Source organism: Sceloporus undulatus, chromosome 4, assembly GCF_019175285.1.
Source record: "Sceloporus undulatus isolate JIND9_A2432 ecotype Alabama chromosome 4, SceUnd_v1.1, whole genome shotgun sequence".
In the NCBI taxonomy this organism is placed as follows: domain Eukaryota; kingdom Metazoa; phylum Chordata; class Lepidosauria; order Squamata; family Phrynosomatidae; genus Sceloporus; species Sceloporus undulatus.
Window position 1 is genome coordinate 202,080,646 of NC_056525.1, and position 16,917 is coordinate 202,097,562.

At 40.1% G+C, this 16,917-nt stretch overlaps 1 protein-coding gene across 2 annotated transcripts in view; it reads left to right on the forward strand.

The window, feature by feature from the left end:
- Nucleotides 1–16,917, forward strand: part of RAB2A (RAB2A, member RAS oncogene family) — a 105,252-nt gene that overhangs the window by 74,287 nt on the left and 14,048 nt on the right. For both annotated transcript variants that reach the window (XM_042463424.1, XM_042463425.1), the window contains exons 3-5: nt 3,487–3,569; nt 6,440–6,530; nt 13,443–13,556. In XM_042463424.1, the coding sequence (XP_042319358.1) occupies nt 3,487–3,569; nt 6,440–6,530; nt 13,443–13,556 (288 nt within the window). The remainder of the gene's footprint in view (nt 1–3,486; nt 3,570–6,439; nt 6,531–13,442; nt 13,557–16,917) is intronic.

Genomic DNA, 16,917 nt, shown 5'->3' on the forward strand with positions numbered 1-16,917 from the left:
CTCGGGCCGGTCACAAGGCTTTGCCGGGCCGCATCCAGGCCACAGGTTGCCTACCCCTGCTTTATAGTAATCTGGTTGCATTATAGAAGCTGGCTTGGTCCTCAACTCCCTTCCCATTTGCATAGGTAGCTGGGAAGGGAAGAGGGGGCTGCTGTGGGACATGACTCCCCATTTACCTGAGATATGCCTGTATCCTGAGAAAGGATAATCTCTGATGGAAAGGAGAAGCCAAGCGCACCAACTGCTCTCTCAAGAGTGCCAGAGTTTGGAGCAGCCAAACACAATTCGGGGTGAAGGGAACTCTCTACCCATGCTATCCACAAGTGGTCTCCCCCCCCTTTTTTTTTTGTTATTTTTGAGAAGGGAACACAGGAGGATTTGTATCCTCTCTCAGAAAATCATAGTATCCTAGGGTTGGAAGAGACCCCAAGGGCCATCCAGTCCAACCCCATTCTGCCATGCAGGAATTCTCAGACAAAGCATACCCAATAGATGGCCCTCCATCCTCTGTTTAGAAGTGGGTGGCAGAGGCCATGCTCCCTCTGGTGAGGACATGAAACCATTTCCTGCTTTTCTTGTGGGATGCTCTGTGGCAGCCAAAAAGACCATTTTAGAGTTGGAAGCCACAGCTTCCTGCTGGGCCCTGTATAACTTCCTTTACAGCTATGGGGCCAAGATGGCAACTGTACATGGCAGAGAAGGAGTCCTTTGCCTCCTTTCACACCATTATTTATTTTATTATTTTATTTTATCTCCTTATAAGAATCAAAAGGGAATGTGCAGGAGCCCTGGCAACACTACCATGTGTTTCTCAGGCTGCAATAGGATCTCCCAAAACTGTTGGGGTCCTGGGTGCCATTGGGTCCAGAGATGGGAAGGAAGGGGGAGACCAAGAGCTTATCCCCCCATCTGCCCTCCTGACAGAGTCCCAAACCTTATGCTAGGCATAGTGCCAGCAGTGGCAATGGCAGAGGCCTCCTGGCAATGCCTGCCCTGAGCAAGGGCATTAGATCTGGCAAAGGTTCCTTGGTGGCTGGAGAGAGAGGGCCCCTGGTACTCACCCCTGATCCTGTGTCTTCTGGCTGGTTTGCCTCTCTGACCTTGGCCCTGTTTCAGGCTGGACAGAGGTGATGCAGAGAAACTCTTTGCCATGGCTTTTGGCTGGCCTGTCCTCTGAACCCTGGCCCTAAACGGGCTGGACAGAGATGCTGAGAAGGGAAGTTTCAATAACTTCTGGCCAGTTTGTTCGCTGATCCCTGGCCCTAAACAGGCTGGGCAGAGGTGATGTGGAGAAACAGAGACATGGAGGGGATAATCCTCACCATCTGTTCCCACGGCTCCTATGTGCTGTAAAGCTGTTTACAGAAATCTCCTGTGCTCCCACAGCAAGATAAACAAAGAGAAGGAAAGGACTGGAGTGGCTGTAGTGAAGAAGTTGCAGAGCAACAGCAAACACATCCTACTGGATTGATAGGCAAGACATGACTGGCCTTCTAGAGTTAGCTCCACCCATGTGGGGTAACCAGAAGGTCTCTCCGTTTTGCTTCCTGCCTATTGGTGTGAGTGGGAGGAGCATAACCCAAACTACAGGATGTGGGGGTCTTATCTACTGGGAAAGGCTAAATTTCTCACAAAACCACAGTTCCCAGAATTCCTTAGCATTGAGCCAGGGCAGTTAAAGTGGTCTCAAAGTGGATTACAGTGGTCCCTTCCCTTACGCGGGGGATCCATTCCAGACCCTCTGCATAAGGGAAATTCCGTGTATGCTCGAGCCCATTAAAGCCAATGGGCTGTTCACGCAATAGCGTGCATGCCAGAGACACATGCCCCGTTACTTTTTCCAGGGCGTGGCACCGCTTCTTCCAGCGCAGCTTCTAGCATATGCTGAAAGCTGCGTAAAGTGCACCTGTGTATTTTTGTAATGTGTTTTGGACCAAACAACAACAACAACAGGGAGTCATGCTTGTACAATTATGTAATGACTCTATTATGGGACACACCCATTCTCTGGCTGGATTGAGAAGATGAACACACTCCACTCCCATCATTTTTTTTTCTTTGCTTTTTCAAGTAAACTCACAACTTGCTCCATTTTGTTTTTGAATACAACTCTTTGAGCTTTTGTATATTTTCTCTTTAAACGTTTCCCGAACCCCATAGTTTCTTTGGGTATTAATTCTTAATAGGATTACATTGAAATTGTGCTACTCCCCACATCAAAAGTGTATAATTTTAAAAACTTTTTAAAAAAACACACAGGCTGGAGAATGGGAACAAATATATAACAGTACTCTTGGGAATCTGAGCATCTTGCCAGTCTATCCATCAGAAACAGTCTTGCTGGAGATGCCTGGGAAATCATCAAGGAAGGATCAATGAAACCATGTGCGCACCCCACCCACTATGCTCCAAATATGGCAAAGACATGGAATGAGATATTTGCACCCAAAGTGATTACAAAGCCATATAGTGGGATAGAGGGTTATTAGTGGATTATTTCCATTGGGAGAATAATTGATTTCAAAACACCCCACAGCAGTATAGTACAGTACAGTCCTGGGAGAGCCACATTGTCATATAATAAGCTCCTGGCAAAAACAAGACTAACCAGGTGCAATTACGCTATAATGGTGTTGTGTGATAAGCACTGTAGTTTCTGGCAAGGCTTTTTAAAAGGTAAATTTGTGGTACTTATTAAAATTTTGAGAGAAAAGAAATAATTAGTAGGCAAATGTTCATGTCAATCTTTAGACCATCTGTTTGAAACTGAATCATGCATTTTAAAGTTTTCCCTGATACTGGAACTTTTTAAAAATCATTTTGCCAAAATGTTTTATCAAAAGCACTGGAAATGGGTGAAATAACCAACACAATTATATAAAATCAATCTCCAAGCCATTACCAGTTTTTAATAATAAACTAATTGTAGAAAGAATTTCATCTGAAAACTCTTGAAAGCTGCTGCAGTTGATGATAGATAAAATCTGCATCTTTGGCCTTCTTACAACCTTTACACCAACAGATGGTGGGCGTAAAGATGTCATTCATCATTTATTTACAATGGGCTTTATTTATTCTAGTGTCAACAGCTGCCCCAGGGAGGGAGTTATTGAATTCAAATGTGAAGCATTGGGCTATTTGCTTCCTTTCAAATTTGTCTTCAGAGCTTAGTTGCTAGGAGTCCATTCTGTACTCTAATAATGATTCATGTATTGTGAAGCCATTCAGTAAATTGGGTTGTCAGGGATTGCCAAAAAAAAAGGTTTAAAGGTCTTGTTCTTGATTCCTCACACACACTTCCGTAGTGCTATGCTGTAGACTTTTTAATATGGCATACGGCCTCGTCTTTTCCAGAGTGAGAAAGTGTTTGCTCCTCCTTTAACCAGTTCCTGCAACAATATCCTTCTTAGAACAAGTAAGCAAGACTGTTAATTTCTTCGCATGAAAATACAGGATGGAAAACAAATGTATCTTGTTTCATTACAGGCTGGGCAGGAGTCCTTTCGTTCCATCACAAGGTCATACTACAGAGGGGCAGCAGGGGCTCTACTAGTATATGACATTACAAGGTGAGAATCTCGTTAATAGTGTCCAGAATATTTTGGACTGTTGTAAATAGCTTTTTTCTGTCAAGTTTTTTTGTGTGAATTGGAGTCTTCTATCTAAAATCCTGGATTTGAACTTGTGATGAGAATTGGAGGCAAGCAAAAGTGATTTCCAATGTGGAATTTCACATTAGGAGCCCTTAAATAAAGTTGATAGTTTCCTGTTTGAAAATAAAATAAACTTTGGCATGCTGTAGAAGGTTAAAATGATTAAGTGCTGAAAGATTGAAGACCATTGGGTATAAAGTAAGTAAGTTTGATAATTTTCACTGGATCTATTTTTAATATAAATACAGTGGTACCCCCGGGTTACGAATTTAATTCGTTCCACCACCACCGCGTTCTAACCCGAAAATCTTCGTAAGCGCCACCGAAAAAGCCATAGGCCGCTAATAGCGAAAGCCGCGATTTCGTGGAAAAGCGCCGAAAAGCACCAAAAATTTTTTCGTAACCCGAAATAACCTTCGTAACCCGGAACAGTTTTTTTTCAATGGATTTTTTTTTTTTTTCGTAACCCGGAAATTTTCGTAAGGCGGCGCATTCGTATCCCGGGGTACCACTGTACATAACTAAAGTCTCATTGATTTTCAGTAGATCTGCTCTAGACATGATTAAGCCTGCATCCATCTTACTAAAAGATAGAATTGCATTGTTGTCTGATAAACTATAGTGAAGTTGATTAGGTTTGGTTGTTACAAAAAAAACTTTTTTTTTCTACAGATTGTTCAGGTGTATCCTTACTTTTTACATTACACATTTTGTTACAGATCATGATAGAACAATTTTCACTAATTTTCTGTAATTACAATCTGCATTGTTTAAATATGCTAGTCTAGAGTTGTATAAATACTTCTGTTAGCATAGTGGTTGTACTATGCATTTTTGGTAGAAGTCAGAGAAGGCATCTCTGTGTTTTCAGTGCTCAAAGTTATATAGTAAAGTAGGTTTATTAATTAGACCAGAGGCCCCCAAAAGATTTTAGTAAAATTTCTAAGGTGCCATAATTAGAGAGGTGTTTTCAAAGCTGACTGCTCCCTCTAAACTCCTGTAAATTAGGAATGAATAACAGCAACTCTAGACATGTTTTACCTATTTTTCTATTTTCACCAACCCAATCTTGCATAGATAGGTAGTGAGGGATTATGGGAGTTGTAGTCTGAAAAAATATCTGAAAGGCCTCAGTTCACCAGTAATGGAAGGAAATATTCTATATATTTTTGTGCCCAAGTCCATTATTGTTATACTTACTCTACAGTGTGAAAAATCCTAATGTGAGAAATCATAAAGAAATAATGAATTTGTGAGAAAGAAATTTTTAGGATACTTTAACAACTGAACATACATTTTTGTTTTGTTAATGTGTGAATTACCTCGATTTGATCTCAGTTATTTGGGAAATAAAGCTTAAAATTAAAAAAAACTTTACTGACAGAATTGGGAGCATACTTATCAAATTTTGCAGATGACAACCAAATTAGGAGAATAGCTAAAAGCCAGAGGGCAGAATCAGTATCAAACTGACCTGAATAGACTTGAAAGCTGGGCCAAAGCTAACAAAATGAAATTCAAACGGAGGAATGTAAGGTACGCCACTTAGGGCAGAAAATAAAAATGCACAGATGTAGGATGCGCAACACCTGGCTGAATGAGACTGCTCGAAAGGATCTAGGAGTCCAAGTAGACCACAAAGTTGAACATGAGTGAACAGTGCGATGCGGCAGGTAAAAAGGCCAATGCAATTTTAGGCTGTATCAATAAAAGTATAGTGTCTAGATCAAGAGAAGTAATAGTGCCACGTATTCTGCTTTGGTCAGGCCCCACCTGGAATACTGTGTCCAGTTTCTGGGCACCACAATTCAAAAAGGAGGTTGAGAAACTGGAGCGGGTCCCAAAGGGCAACTAAAATGGTAAAGGGTCTGGAAACCATGCCCTATGAGGAACAACTTAGGGACCTGGGGATGTTTTAGCCTGGAGAAAAGAAGGTTAAGAGGGATATCTCCCCTCCTCCAACCACCATCTTGAGGGGGAGAGAGGCCAGGCCTGGAAGACAAAGAGCCCTCCTCCAACCACCATCTTGAGGGGGAAGAGGAGGGCCCTTGCAATTTTTTTGTATGTTTGAATTTTTTTTCAATTTATACTACACGTACAACCGCTATGATCATTGCGGAATAGCGGTCCTATAATAAAAATTATTATTATTATTATTATTATATCAGGGTTTTTAGTTTTTAATTGTGTGTTTTTTATGCTTTGATATTGTGTTTTTTTAATATGTTATACTGTTTAATAAACGGTCTAAGGGGGGAGGGATAAAGTGTTTTTTAATTGTTATATTTTATATTTTACTGATGTTCAACCACCAGATTGGTTTGCCATAGGGCGGTAAACAAATAAATATTATTGTTGTTGTGCTGGCTGTTGTTGTTTGTTATTGTTATTATTATATTATTATATTATTATTATAGGATAGCCCTGTTTAAATATTTGAAGGGATTTGAGGAAGCAAGCTTGTTTTTCTGCTGCTCCAGAGAACAGGACCCGGAACAATGGATGCAAAAAGAGATTCCACCTCAACATTAGGAGGAACTTCCTGATAGTAAGGCCTGTTCAACAGTGGAAGAAACTCCCTCGGAGTGTAGTGGAGTCTCCTTCCTTGGAGGTCTTTAAGCAGAGGCTGGATGGCCATCTGTCGGGATGCTTTGATTTGGATTTCCTGCATGGCAGGGGGTTGGACTGGATGGCCCTTGTGGTCTCTTCCAACTCTATGATTCTGTGATTCTAATGTTTTTTGTATGATGCATCAACCAACACTATAAGTTTTGTTTCCTTTTTAGGAGGGACACTTTTAACCATTTGACAACATGGTTAGAAGATGCTCGTCAGCATTCCAATTCCAATATGGTCATTATGCTTATTGGAAATAAAAGTAAAACAAAATGGTTTGAAGTAAGTAAATTTACTAGTAATTCTAGCTGCAGTTATCAGCTTTTCCATTGCATATTTGCTGAAGTTGGTTTGAATCACTGAGTTGCATAAAAATTGACATTGGTTTTTTAAATTCCATAAAAGCGGTGATATGTTTAATTCTCCTTCCTTATTACACTCAACAACTTTTTGTTTAAGCAATGTACAGTGTGTTACTTCTGATTACCACATTATTTTCATATTGATACTTGTTTTCTCTAAATAGTACCCCACTTCAGTTTACCTCAGAATTACCATACTAAAATTCCCCCACTTCAGGTGGAGTCTTATAGAAATGGCTTTTGCTTGTTTTCTGCAAGTATTAGCATACCTCGCCGTTGGTAGTTATTTTTTTAAATGTAGACTTTTCCATTACTCGATTAACAGGAGGAAAAAGTTGGTTATTTGAAAGAAGTACTGTGTTTAATATACTTCAAATGTATTTGATATAATCTCATTTTCTCCTCACTTGTTTACTTTTAAATATGTGTAACCTAAAACTAATGCGGTCTCCAGTTGAACAGAACCATTAAATTGAATGTGACATACATAGTGGTGGCGAAAAAAATCCCATCGTTTCAGTGGTTTTCTATCCTATTGATATTAATAACAGTGGATTTAGCCTTGTAATAAATTGCAGTACTAATATTAGTACTGCAATTTTATACAAGGCTAAATCCAATGTTTAATCATAGGAATAGAACCACTGAAACAAATGGGATTTTTACCCCACCACCCATATGTTTTGGTTCACATATATTGAATTTTGACCCGTTACAATACCCATTAGATACTGAATGCTGTCAGCAAAGTGAAGGGAAGTTTCACTAGTTAAAAAGATTTAAATTCCAAAATGAGAATAAAATTTCTCTTTGATGGTGATTTTGATATTCATAGGTCAAGCAGCATGATTATGCAGAAGGGTTTTTCAATAGGTAAATGTACTGCACTTCTTCTTCATGGTCTCTGTGAATCAACAAAATAGATTATCCGCGCAGTACAGTGGTACCCCGGGATACGAAATACCCACGTTACGAAAATTTCCGGGATACAAAAAAAATCCCATAGGAAATAACTGTTCCGGGTTACGAAGGTTTTTTTCGGGTTACGAAAAAAATTTTGGTGCTTTTCGGCGCTATTTCACACGAAATCGCGGCTTTTCCCCATTTAGCGCCTATGGGTTTTCGTGCTTGCGAAGGCTTTTTCGGGTTACGAAAGCGGCGGCGGAATGAATTAATTTCGTAACCCGAGGGAGCACTGTAACATCTGTTTTTTTTGGGAAACCTTTCGTAATATGGCCCTGGATAAGCATTTTGATGGTAGCCATGCCCACCTCCAGCACCCCTATATAGGGGGCTTCCCACCAGAACTGCTAGTTCTTTTTCATCCACTGATGCAGTAGCATCAATAGGAACTTAGAACAATTATTTGAATTGACCTTTGGTCTTACTAGCCTTTGTTGGCCTTTGGCCTATTTCGTCCTGAGAATACTCTCTGTTATAGTTTTTTGTGGGTTTTTCGGGCTATGTGGCCATGTTCTAGAAGAGTTTCTTCCTGACGTTTCACCAGCATCTGAAAGAAACTCTTCTAGAACATGGCCACATAGCCTGAAAGCCACAAAAAAACTATGGATGCCGGCCATGAAAGCCTTCGACTTTACAATACTCTCTTTTGTTGGGTGGTTGTTGTGGTGCTGGCGTTTGAGGCTGCACTCACTCTTTGGGCTGTTTCTCTCAGCATCCTTCAAGAAATGCATTTCTTGTGCTAAGATTCCAGAAAGAATGGATAACTGAAGTGTCTTCTCTGTTCATGGGGTTGCTTCTTGTTTCCTTTGTACAGCTTTTACACCTTAAGCAAAGCAAAATAGAGAGTTATGTTAGATGGCACTCTTGCATAAACAGATGCTCAGATCTCAATTACTGTTTTCTTGGCATTCGAGATAGGTTGGTATGGAACCAGCAGAGGAAGCTTCTTCTAAGTCCTCCTTGACCTTGGTCCTGGCTTCTGACTCCTTCATTTGTCTTGTTGTCAAGCTTTCACTGACAATGTGTCTCCATTTCATCAAAGACTGCATGGTCCAATTCCAACAGAGAACATATCTGAGGATGAGATTTTGGAGTTTTCCCCTGTTGTGAGAGTTCCTGTTTCACTTTCTTCTGTTCAGCCTCCCACTTTAGGATGCTTGTTTCTAGATTGCTACCCGCTCTGCCCTCTCCACCATGTTGATGGTCATTTTGGTCTTGATCTAGATCTTGCTCTACTTTTTCTGCTGATTCCAACTGATCCTCGAGGTAACACTCTGGTAGGTTTCGTTGGTTTTGATGCTCTCATTACAGTGGTTGAAGTTCTCATAGGCATCATGGATGGAGATGCTCGAGGTTGAGCTCCACAAATTCTGTGTGTTCTGATACAGAAGTTCTCTGGCTTTTTATAGTTGCTATTTGCAGGATTACAAGTCCCCTCGTGCTTACCTCTGTCAGGACAAGGCTTGCCCAAAGTATCATCAGGGCCGTAATCTTGGGTTCATCACTGGGAACATCCTATAGCATCTACAGCGGCCCAGCCTGCTACTGATGCACTGCCATTGCCTTGCAGAAGATCTCATCAATGGTGCCTCAGGAGCCAGTCCCTGTCTAGAACCCAAGTGATCCAGCCTATACCAAAATGCTTCTCTGAGACTGCTCAGCCTTTGACTACTGCTTCTTCAGCTCAGGTGGAGCTTGGGCCCTTGGACTGTCACCCTCAGTTACCTTGTCCTCTGATTCTGGGTCTGAATGTGACTCAGTCATCCTTCCATTACGCAAGTCTCCTCCAACACTTACTGGGTGAGATAGACTTTTCTTCTCCCATGGATGATGTGAGGCATTAGTGGAACAAATTATGAGAATGGCAAAGTCATTAGACTTGACTGCAAAAGAGCTACAGCACAAATCAGTGATGCCATTTTCCACTGCATCCAGCCTCAGGCTACTCTTCCAGGTGCTTTGCCCAAGCTTTCATACCTTCTGAAGATCATTCGCAAATCCTGGATGACCCCTTCTTGCATATTCTCTAGATCCAACAGGATTGAAACCCTTTACAGAGTTCAGGATTCTGACATTTTTTGGCTTCGCCAGCACTCTAAGCTGCTGTTAGGCACACCTAGTGACTGCTGTGTGCTGGAGACTACTCCCTCCAGAACCATGCCTCAGGCATCCAGCCAATTACTGGCTGTATTAGATAGGACCATCTGCCCCCTTGGGAAGGGGATAAAAGCTGGGTGCCTGCTGTAGCAAGTTCACCACTGAAGGGGGGGTGTCACCCCTTTAGAGGTTGCCATTTTGGGAGAGGATAAGGGCAAGGGCCAGACCCTCTGGTTGTGAGGGGAGGAGTGCATTGGGTTGTTTGTAACCTTTAAAAAAATGTGTGACAAGGAAGGCATGGGAGGGGGAGCAGTCCAGGGAGCAGCCATTACAACAGTAATGGGCAGGGGGAGATATGGCATGGAGAGTCATCCTTATTATTGTGGTAGAAAGGAAAGCCACAGGGTGTTGCTTACTTTCAGGTTGTCCCCCATTTCAAATATTCTGGTTGGCTCTGGCAACTTGCCTGCTGGGCTGAAAATTCTGCTGCTTAATGCCAGTTGGTGAATGGTAAACCATCTCTGATCCAGGACTTCATTGTGGAGGAGCATACCAACATGGCTTGTATCATGGAGACCTCTGGGATTGGTGTATCAACAGAAACATCGCAATAGTAGCGGTCCATCTTCTTCAAGAAGATAATGTCCTAAAAAAGATTAACATGGGAATATGTAAACAGAATGTATTTTAATTGTAAATATATCAATAAAGATTATTAATTTTAAAAAAAAAAGAAGACAATGTCCTGGTGGATTCTGTTAGCAAGATATTGAATTCATTTCACAACTGGATGCTCCATCCAGAGATTCTGGTACCAATCTTCTGTTGCAGGGGCAGTCTACTACTGGACCTCTTTGCTTCCAAGACAAATGGTCAGTATGAGGAGTTATGCTCCTAGGCTCATAGAGATACCTTCCTTTTTCATTGGGGAAGTGTCACTGTCTATGTTTTCTTCCTTTTCCTCTTCTCACAAGGGTAATAGCCAAGCTATGCCAGATGAGACCAACTCATATCCTGATCATGTGTGGTGGCCCCAGTAGTTGTGGTTCACTCCTCTTCACCTATCTCAAGGGGTCTACATTTGACTTCCATGGAGACCAGATCTTCTCAGCCTGTACTGAGGTCAGATGAGACATCCCAACCTCAACACCCTGAATCTCGTGTGAAGGAAGTTTCAAGACTTCTTGACTCTCTTTCACAGTCTTCCTTCTAAAGCTGATACCTAATATGTTCTGGATTTTCTACTCATGTTAACTTCCAGGGACTTGTCCCTTTCATCTATCTGATGTTGCCTCGCTGCAATTTCTGTTGCTCGGGAAATCATCCTGCTTTCTTGGTCCTCTCATTAAGAAGCTCTTGAAAAGCTATAAGAGCCTTCTTCCTCCAGTGTTGTGCCTAACCCCATGGTGGAGCCTGGCATTGCTCTTGTTCCAAGTTTGTGGGAAGCTTTTTGAGCAGTCTGCCTGTGATCTCTGGTTGCTTTCTTGGAAATCTGTCTTCCTGATAACCATTGTGTCTACTAGAGAGGCTGAAGAGCTCTGTGGTTCATCAGTACCTGAAAATCCACCCTGATCAAGATGTCTTGATAGCCAACGTCCCCTTTTTGCCTAAGGTAGTATCTGTTTTCCATGTCAACCAGGACATTGTTCTCCAGGCTTTCATGCAGAATCCCACTTTTGGAGAGTAAGTTGCATTGTTGAGACGTGCATAGTGCTTTAGCCTTCTACCTCAATAGGACTTGGGCCTTTCAGACTTCACAAAGACTCTTTAAGTGCCATGCTTTGGCAAAGAAAGAACTGCTTCTTTTGTCACAGCAGTTCTTGAAGTGGGTGATATTGGTTATCTGTCTCACTTTTGAATTGACTTGGAAGGAGCCTCTAGCTTAAATTCAAGCCCATTCATCACGGGCTGTTGCCATGTCTTCTGCTTTCTTGTTTGGGGTATTGCTCGAGGACATTTATTAGGCAGCTACTAAGTTGCTCTCATTACAGAGTGAACTCAAGGTCTTGAGCTCATACTGCCTTTGGGACATCTGTACTTTATTCTTCCATATCTTGACAATATTATTGCTACTTTCAGGGCAAGTCTGTATTCTGAAACTTGGTATTGTATTGTGTATTGATGATTTAGATTAATTCTGTCTTCTGAAACTTGTTATGTATTGATACTACCTTGTATAGATAGAAAGTGTTATGCTCACAAATTTGTTTGCAAATAACATTTGTGTAGCTTGCTAGTCTCGCTTCATGTGAGTCACAAAGTTCACCAAGGACAGGTTGCATACCTATAACTGTAATTCTTTGAGTGATTATCTGTGATCTCACACAACTTTTCCCATCCTCCCCTCGTGTCCTGACTGTTCTTCCGATTTCTGTAAGGAAATCCGTAGAACTGGTGGTTTCAATGGGAAGACCCATATTTAGAGATGTAGGTGGTGAGTGGGGCTATTCCCTGAATACTTACATAAGGCTCTGATGCACTGCACAGGATAACCCATTTGTGTGAGTTCATAGATGACCACTCAAAATGCTTTATTCAATTTTAAATTACTTGTACATTATTGTGATAGTTTGTTGAACTTTTTTGCTTTTTATAGTCAGGATTTTGGCTGTATCCTGTTTAAATCTTGTTGCCTTTGATCCTATGTGGAGAGAAAGGCAAGATAAAAATTAAATAAATGAAATGAAATGGTTGCTGCCAAAATCAGGCTTCTGGGCCTGCTGATGTGAAAGACTTCTGCACAAGAGACTAAGACTAAGGTGCAAAACAGACCGGCATAAAAAGCCAGCTTCCAGGCAGCTTGGGGGCATGGCGTACAGATGACGCACACCTCCAAGATGCACAGAAGCTGGCTTCAAGTCACTCGGCTTCTCGGACATGAAGCTGACTTCCAGGCGCTCCAGGTGCTCAGTTTTTATATGCCACACACCACTGGAGTGCCTTAAAGCTGACTTTCAGCCATTGCGAGGAGGAAGAGCCAACTTTTTGCCGGCACAAAAAGGAACAGCTGTTTGCCACTTCTTTTTTGGCTAGCAAAAAGGCATATTGGTACCGTGGTGTGCAGTTGCTTTGGCCCCAGTCCACCTTTGGAAGGGGTGCCTCGTATCGCCCCTAAGTTAGTCTGTGTTCTTCCAGTTTTATATGTCATTGAAAATGCATAGGATTTCCAGTTATATAGAAGTGAACTTTTGCTGCAAGCCAATATCCCATTGAACTTAAGTGGTGAAATAGTGTGCATGTGTGTTTCTTAGTATACATTTCAAAGTATATATTTTCTAGTTATGACCTTGTAACTTAAGGATGAACTGCTTCTAAAATACTGTTCTATTGATAGATGTATAAGCACTCATATGGTGAGAATTAAGAATATTTTACTTCTGCAGAAGTAGAAAAAGTTCAGGGGTATGACAGCTGGAACCATATATAAAAAGTAGGCAAGAGTTATTTTTACTGCATTACATTGTCAATAAATAGAGACTTGTATGATGTGGTAAGGCCCTTAGGTTCAAGACTGACAATGATAATTCACTATGGAGAACTTTTTGGAGTGATTATTTTCTTCCCCTGATCCTGCAACCTTGGCATGAATTTTTAATCACTGCTAGTAAATAAGTTGCTTCTCCCTAAGTCTGAAAATGATAAGTATCCATGTTGAGCTTTGGAAAATGTGACATTACATTTGATCTTCTCTGAAAACATTTACCTAGACAAGCAAGCCTGTTCTTGTATAGTAAATAACTCTTTCTGTTTTAGTGATCTAGAGTCTAGAAGAGAAGTGAAAAAAGAAGAAGGTGAAGCATTTGCACGAGAACATGGACTTATCTTTATGGAAACTTCTGCAAAAACTGCTTCAAATGTAGAAGAGGTAATTTGGTGTGAATTCTTTACAATCTGTTACTACCTACAGGTGATGATTTAGGTGAGGAATTAGACATAGGTATAGCCAGTGTAGTGTAGTGGTTTGAATGTTGGAGTACGACTCTGGAGACCAGGGTTTGAATTCCCACTGAGCCATGGAAACCCACTGGGTGATCTTGGGCAAGTCACACTCTCAGTCTCAGAGGAGGGCAAAGACACCCCCCCCCCCGAACAAATCTTACCAAGAAAGCCCAATGATAGTTTTGCTTTATGGCCGCCATAAGTTGGAAACAGTTTGAAGGTATACAATGACAACAATATTTTGAGATCAGAATACAGTATTTTCCCTGAATTACAAGACATATGTCTAAGTCTAGTGAATAGCCATTTGATGAAATTCTGTGCTGTCTGTCTAGCAAGGGAATGGTGTCCATCAGCAGAGGATTTCTTGTCTTGCGCCCATACTCCCACTCAAAATTTGCTTTGGAAGATCAGGGATCCTCCACAGCAGTTTTGGGGGTGTGTGCGGGGTTGGGTAAAGGAAAGTTTCTTTTGCATATGGAAAGTCAGCTCACGTGATAGAAGAACTCAGCCACTGGGTCTTGATCTTGTGCTTACTCCATAGGTATTTTCCATTGGATAAAATACCATAGAATAAGTTTCCTACGTATCCCCCTCTGTTTTCCAATAACTATTTAACTTTTTAATTTTATCTTGCATCTCAAATATCTGAAATTTTGAAAAAGAAATTACTTCATAAAATTATGTTAATTAAATATAATGAATCCAGCTAGCAGGAACAAGAAAAATGCATGTTTCCCAAAAAAAGATTTGCTGATCTGTTAGAGTGCATATGTCAGTGAGAAATGAATTTTGTTCAGTTAAGAATGTTTCCCATATCCCTTTTCTTTAATACTTGAAATAAAAATTCCCAACTTAAATTATCGAATGCTTTTTCCATATCCAGTCCAATCAAAGCACATTGTTTGTCATTGTTCACATGATAGTACTCTAAGCTATTTAAAATCGTTCTAATATTATTCCTTATTTGTCTCCCGGGTAAAAACCCATTCTGTTCCTTTCCAATTATTTCATTCAAAATATCTTTTAATCTTGAAGCCCAAATCAAAGTAAAAATTTTATAATCTACATTCAGGAGACTAATAGGTCTATAATTAGACATACAGGTGCTGTCCCTATTCAGTTAAGAATGTTAATTGTTGGCTCTCCTTCAGTTTATTTGATTTCAGAGGAAAAATACAGTAATGAAAGGTCAATCAAAGAAAACTTGATAAATTAACTTATAGTTTGTTGGATGTTTATGTTTAGTACAGGGGGGTTGTATTGATGCCATATTCATCTCAAGGACAAAGGGTTTTTGCCTATTAGGTAAAGAAGCATTCTTTATTCCTCATTATCTGATAAGTAAATGTTCTTGATGTTATATTCCAATAAATAAGCATATTTTCTACTTTTACTGTCTATGTTCTGATCTGGGTGGATTTTAAAGATAGTATATTTCTTAATGTGTTGGTTAGATGGATATACAGGGTGTACAGAAGTTATCTGTACTCGTGTGTGTGTGTGTGTGTGTGTGTAAATTCATCTATTGAAAATTATATACATATGTATATATAACTGAAACTGTAATAATAATTTAATATATAGATACACACACACACACACGTGTCTGCAATTACATACCAAAAACAAAACAAAACATCTCATTGTCATGATTTATATACCATCTTTCCCCAAAAATTAAACACAGCTTGAATCCAACCAAACATTTTTGGCACTGATGGTTCAGCTCCAAAAATATGCTCAAATCTCTTGACACCTATGTTTAGTGAATTATGAATATTTTCTTTTAAAAATAAAATAATGTATGTATTTAACTATAGTGTTACAAATTATTAAGCAGTGTGCTTCTTATTTAACAAGGATAAATTGCAACCACTAGATGGCAGCATTTTACATGAGAAAAGGACTGAGGAATCTGTTTCAGTGTTGTGGGAAGAAAAAGTTTTTAATGCTTTTTGTTGTGGTGTTCTCCATTAGTTCTGAAATTCTGGTTCTCCCAGTGTTTGGCACTTCTGCTCCCAGAAGCCCTAGCCAGCTTGCCCAGTGTTTCAGAATTGTAAGAGCTAAAGTCCGTAACATACGGAGGACCAATTTGATGTTCTGATGTTCAGTTTGTTGACTGGGTAAATAACTTGACCACATAGTTCTGTGTTCTCCCTAAAAAATTATTTATGAGGATTATTTTAAACTATATATTTTAAGTAAATATTTGAAGATTATCTGTCAGATATTTCTGTGACTTCTGTCAGGTATTTCATTTGCAAGCAAAGGCAGATTCAATCCTGAAGCCTCACTCTAAATCTTAAGTCCAAGAAAATATTAACACATAAAACTGCTGCCTTGTGTTAACTACTATTCTGTGTAGGCTATTATGTGTCTACTTTTACTGTCAGCAGACTAATATTTTTGTCTTTCCCAGCCATACTGGTTGAGATTTTTTGATGCTAGAGATGCTGGGGTTAAATGCATACAAAGCAAACTCTACAACTGAACTATGTCCCCGTTCATAAAAAGTTGACATTATTTCTCTGATATGAAGCCTAATTGGGAACTGTAGTTCAGATACATGTTTATGTGAAATAAAGTAAAAAGTATAGACAATGAAGAAATAGAAATAGTAAATTCCCATAACTGGGATCAAACATTGATAGAAATGGGGACTGCAGTCAGGAAATCAGAAAAAGATTAAGAATGGGGAGAGTGGCTGTGAAAGAACTAGAAAAGATTCTAAAATGCAAAGATATACAATTCAGCACAAAAGTTAAAATCATACATGCCATCGTATTCCCTATTACCATATATGGATGTGAGAGCTGGACAGTTAAGAAAGATGATAGGAAGAAAATCAATTCATTTGAGATGTGGTGCTGGAGAAGAGTGCTGAGGATCCCAGCCAAAAGGACAAACAAATGGGTCCTAGAGCAGATCAAGTCGGAAGCCTCCCTGGAAGCCAAGATAACCAAACTGAGGCTGTCGTAATTCGGGCACATCATGAGAAGGAAGGACTCATTAGAAAAGACAATAATGCTGGGAAAGGTGGAGGGATGTAGGAAGAGAGGAAGGCTATATGTCAGATGGATGGACTCTATTAAGGAGGTCACGGGTTTTATGGGGTTGCAGGAATTAAGCAGAGCAGAGGAGGATAGGGTCGCCATGGGTCGAGATTGACTTGAGGGCAGTTAACAAATTTTCTTGTATGAGTGCTTGTAACAAAAGCATGGTTATTTATTTATTATTAATAAATATTTATTAAGTACATAATTTATTAAATAATACATAGTAAA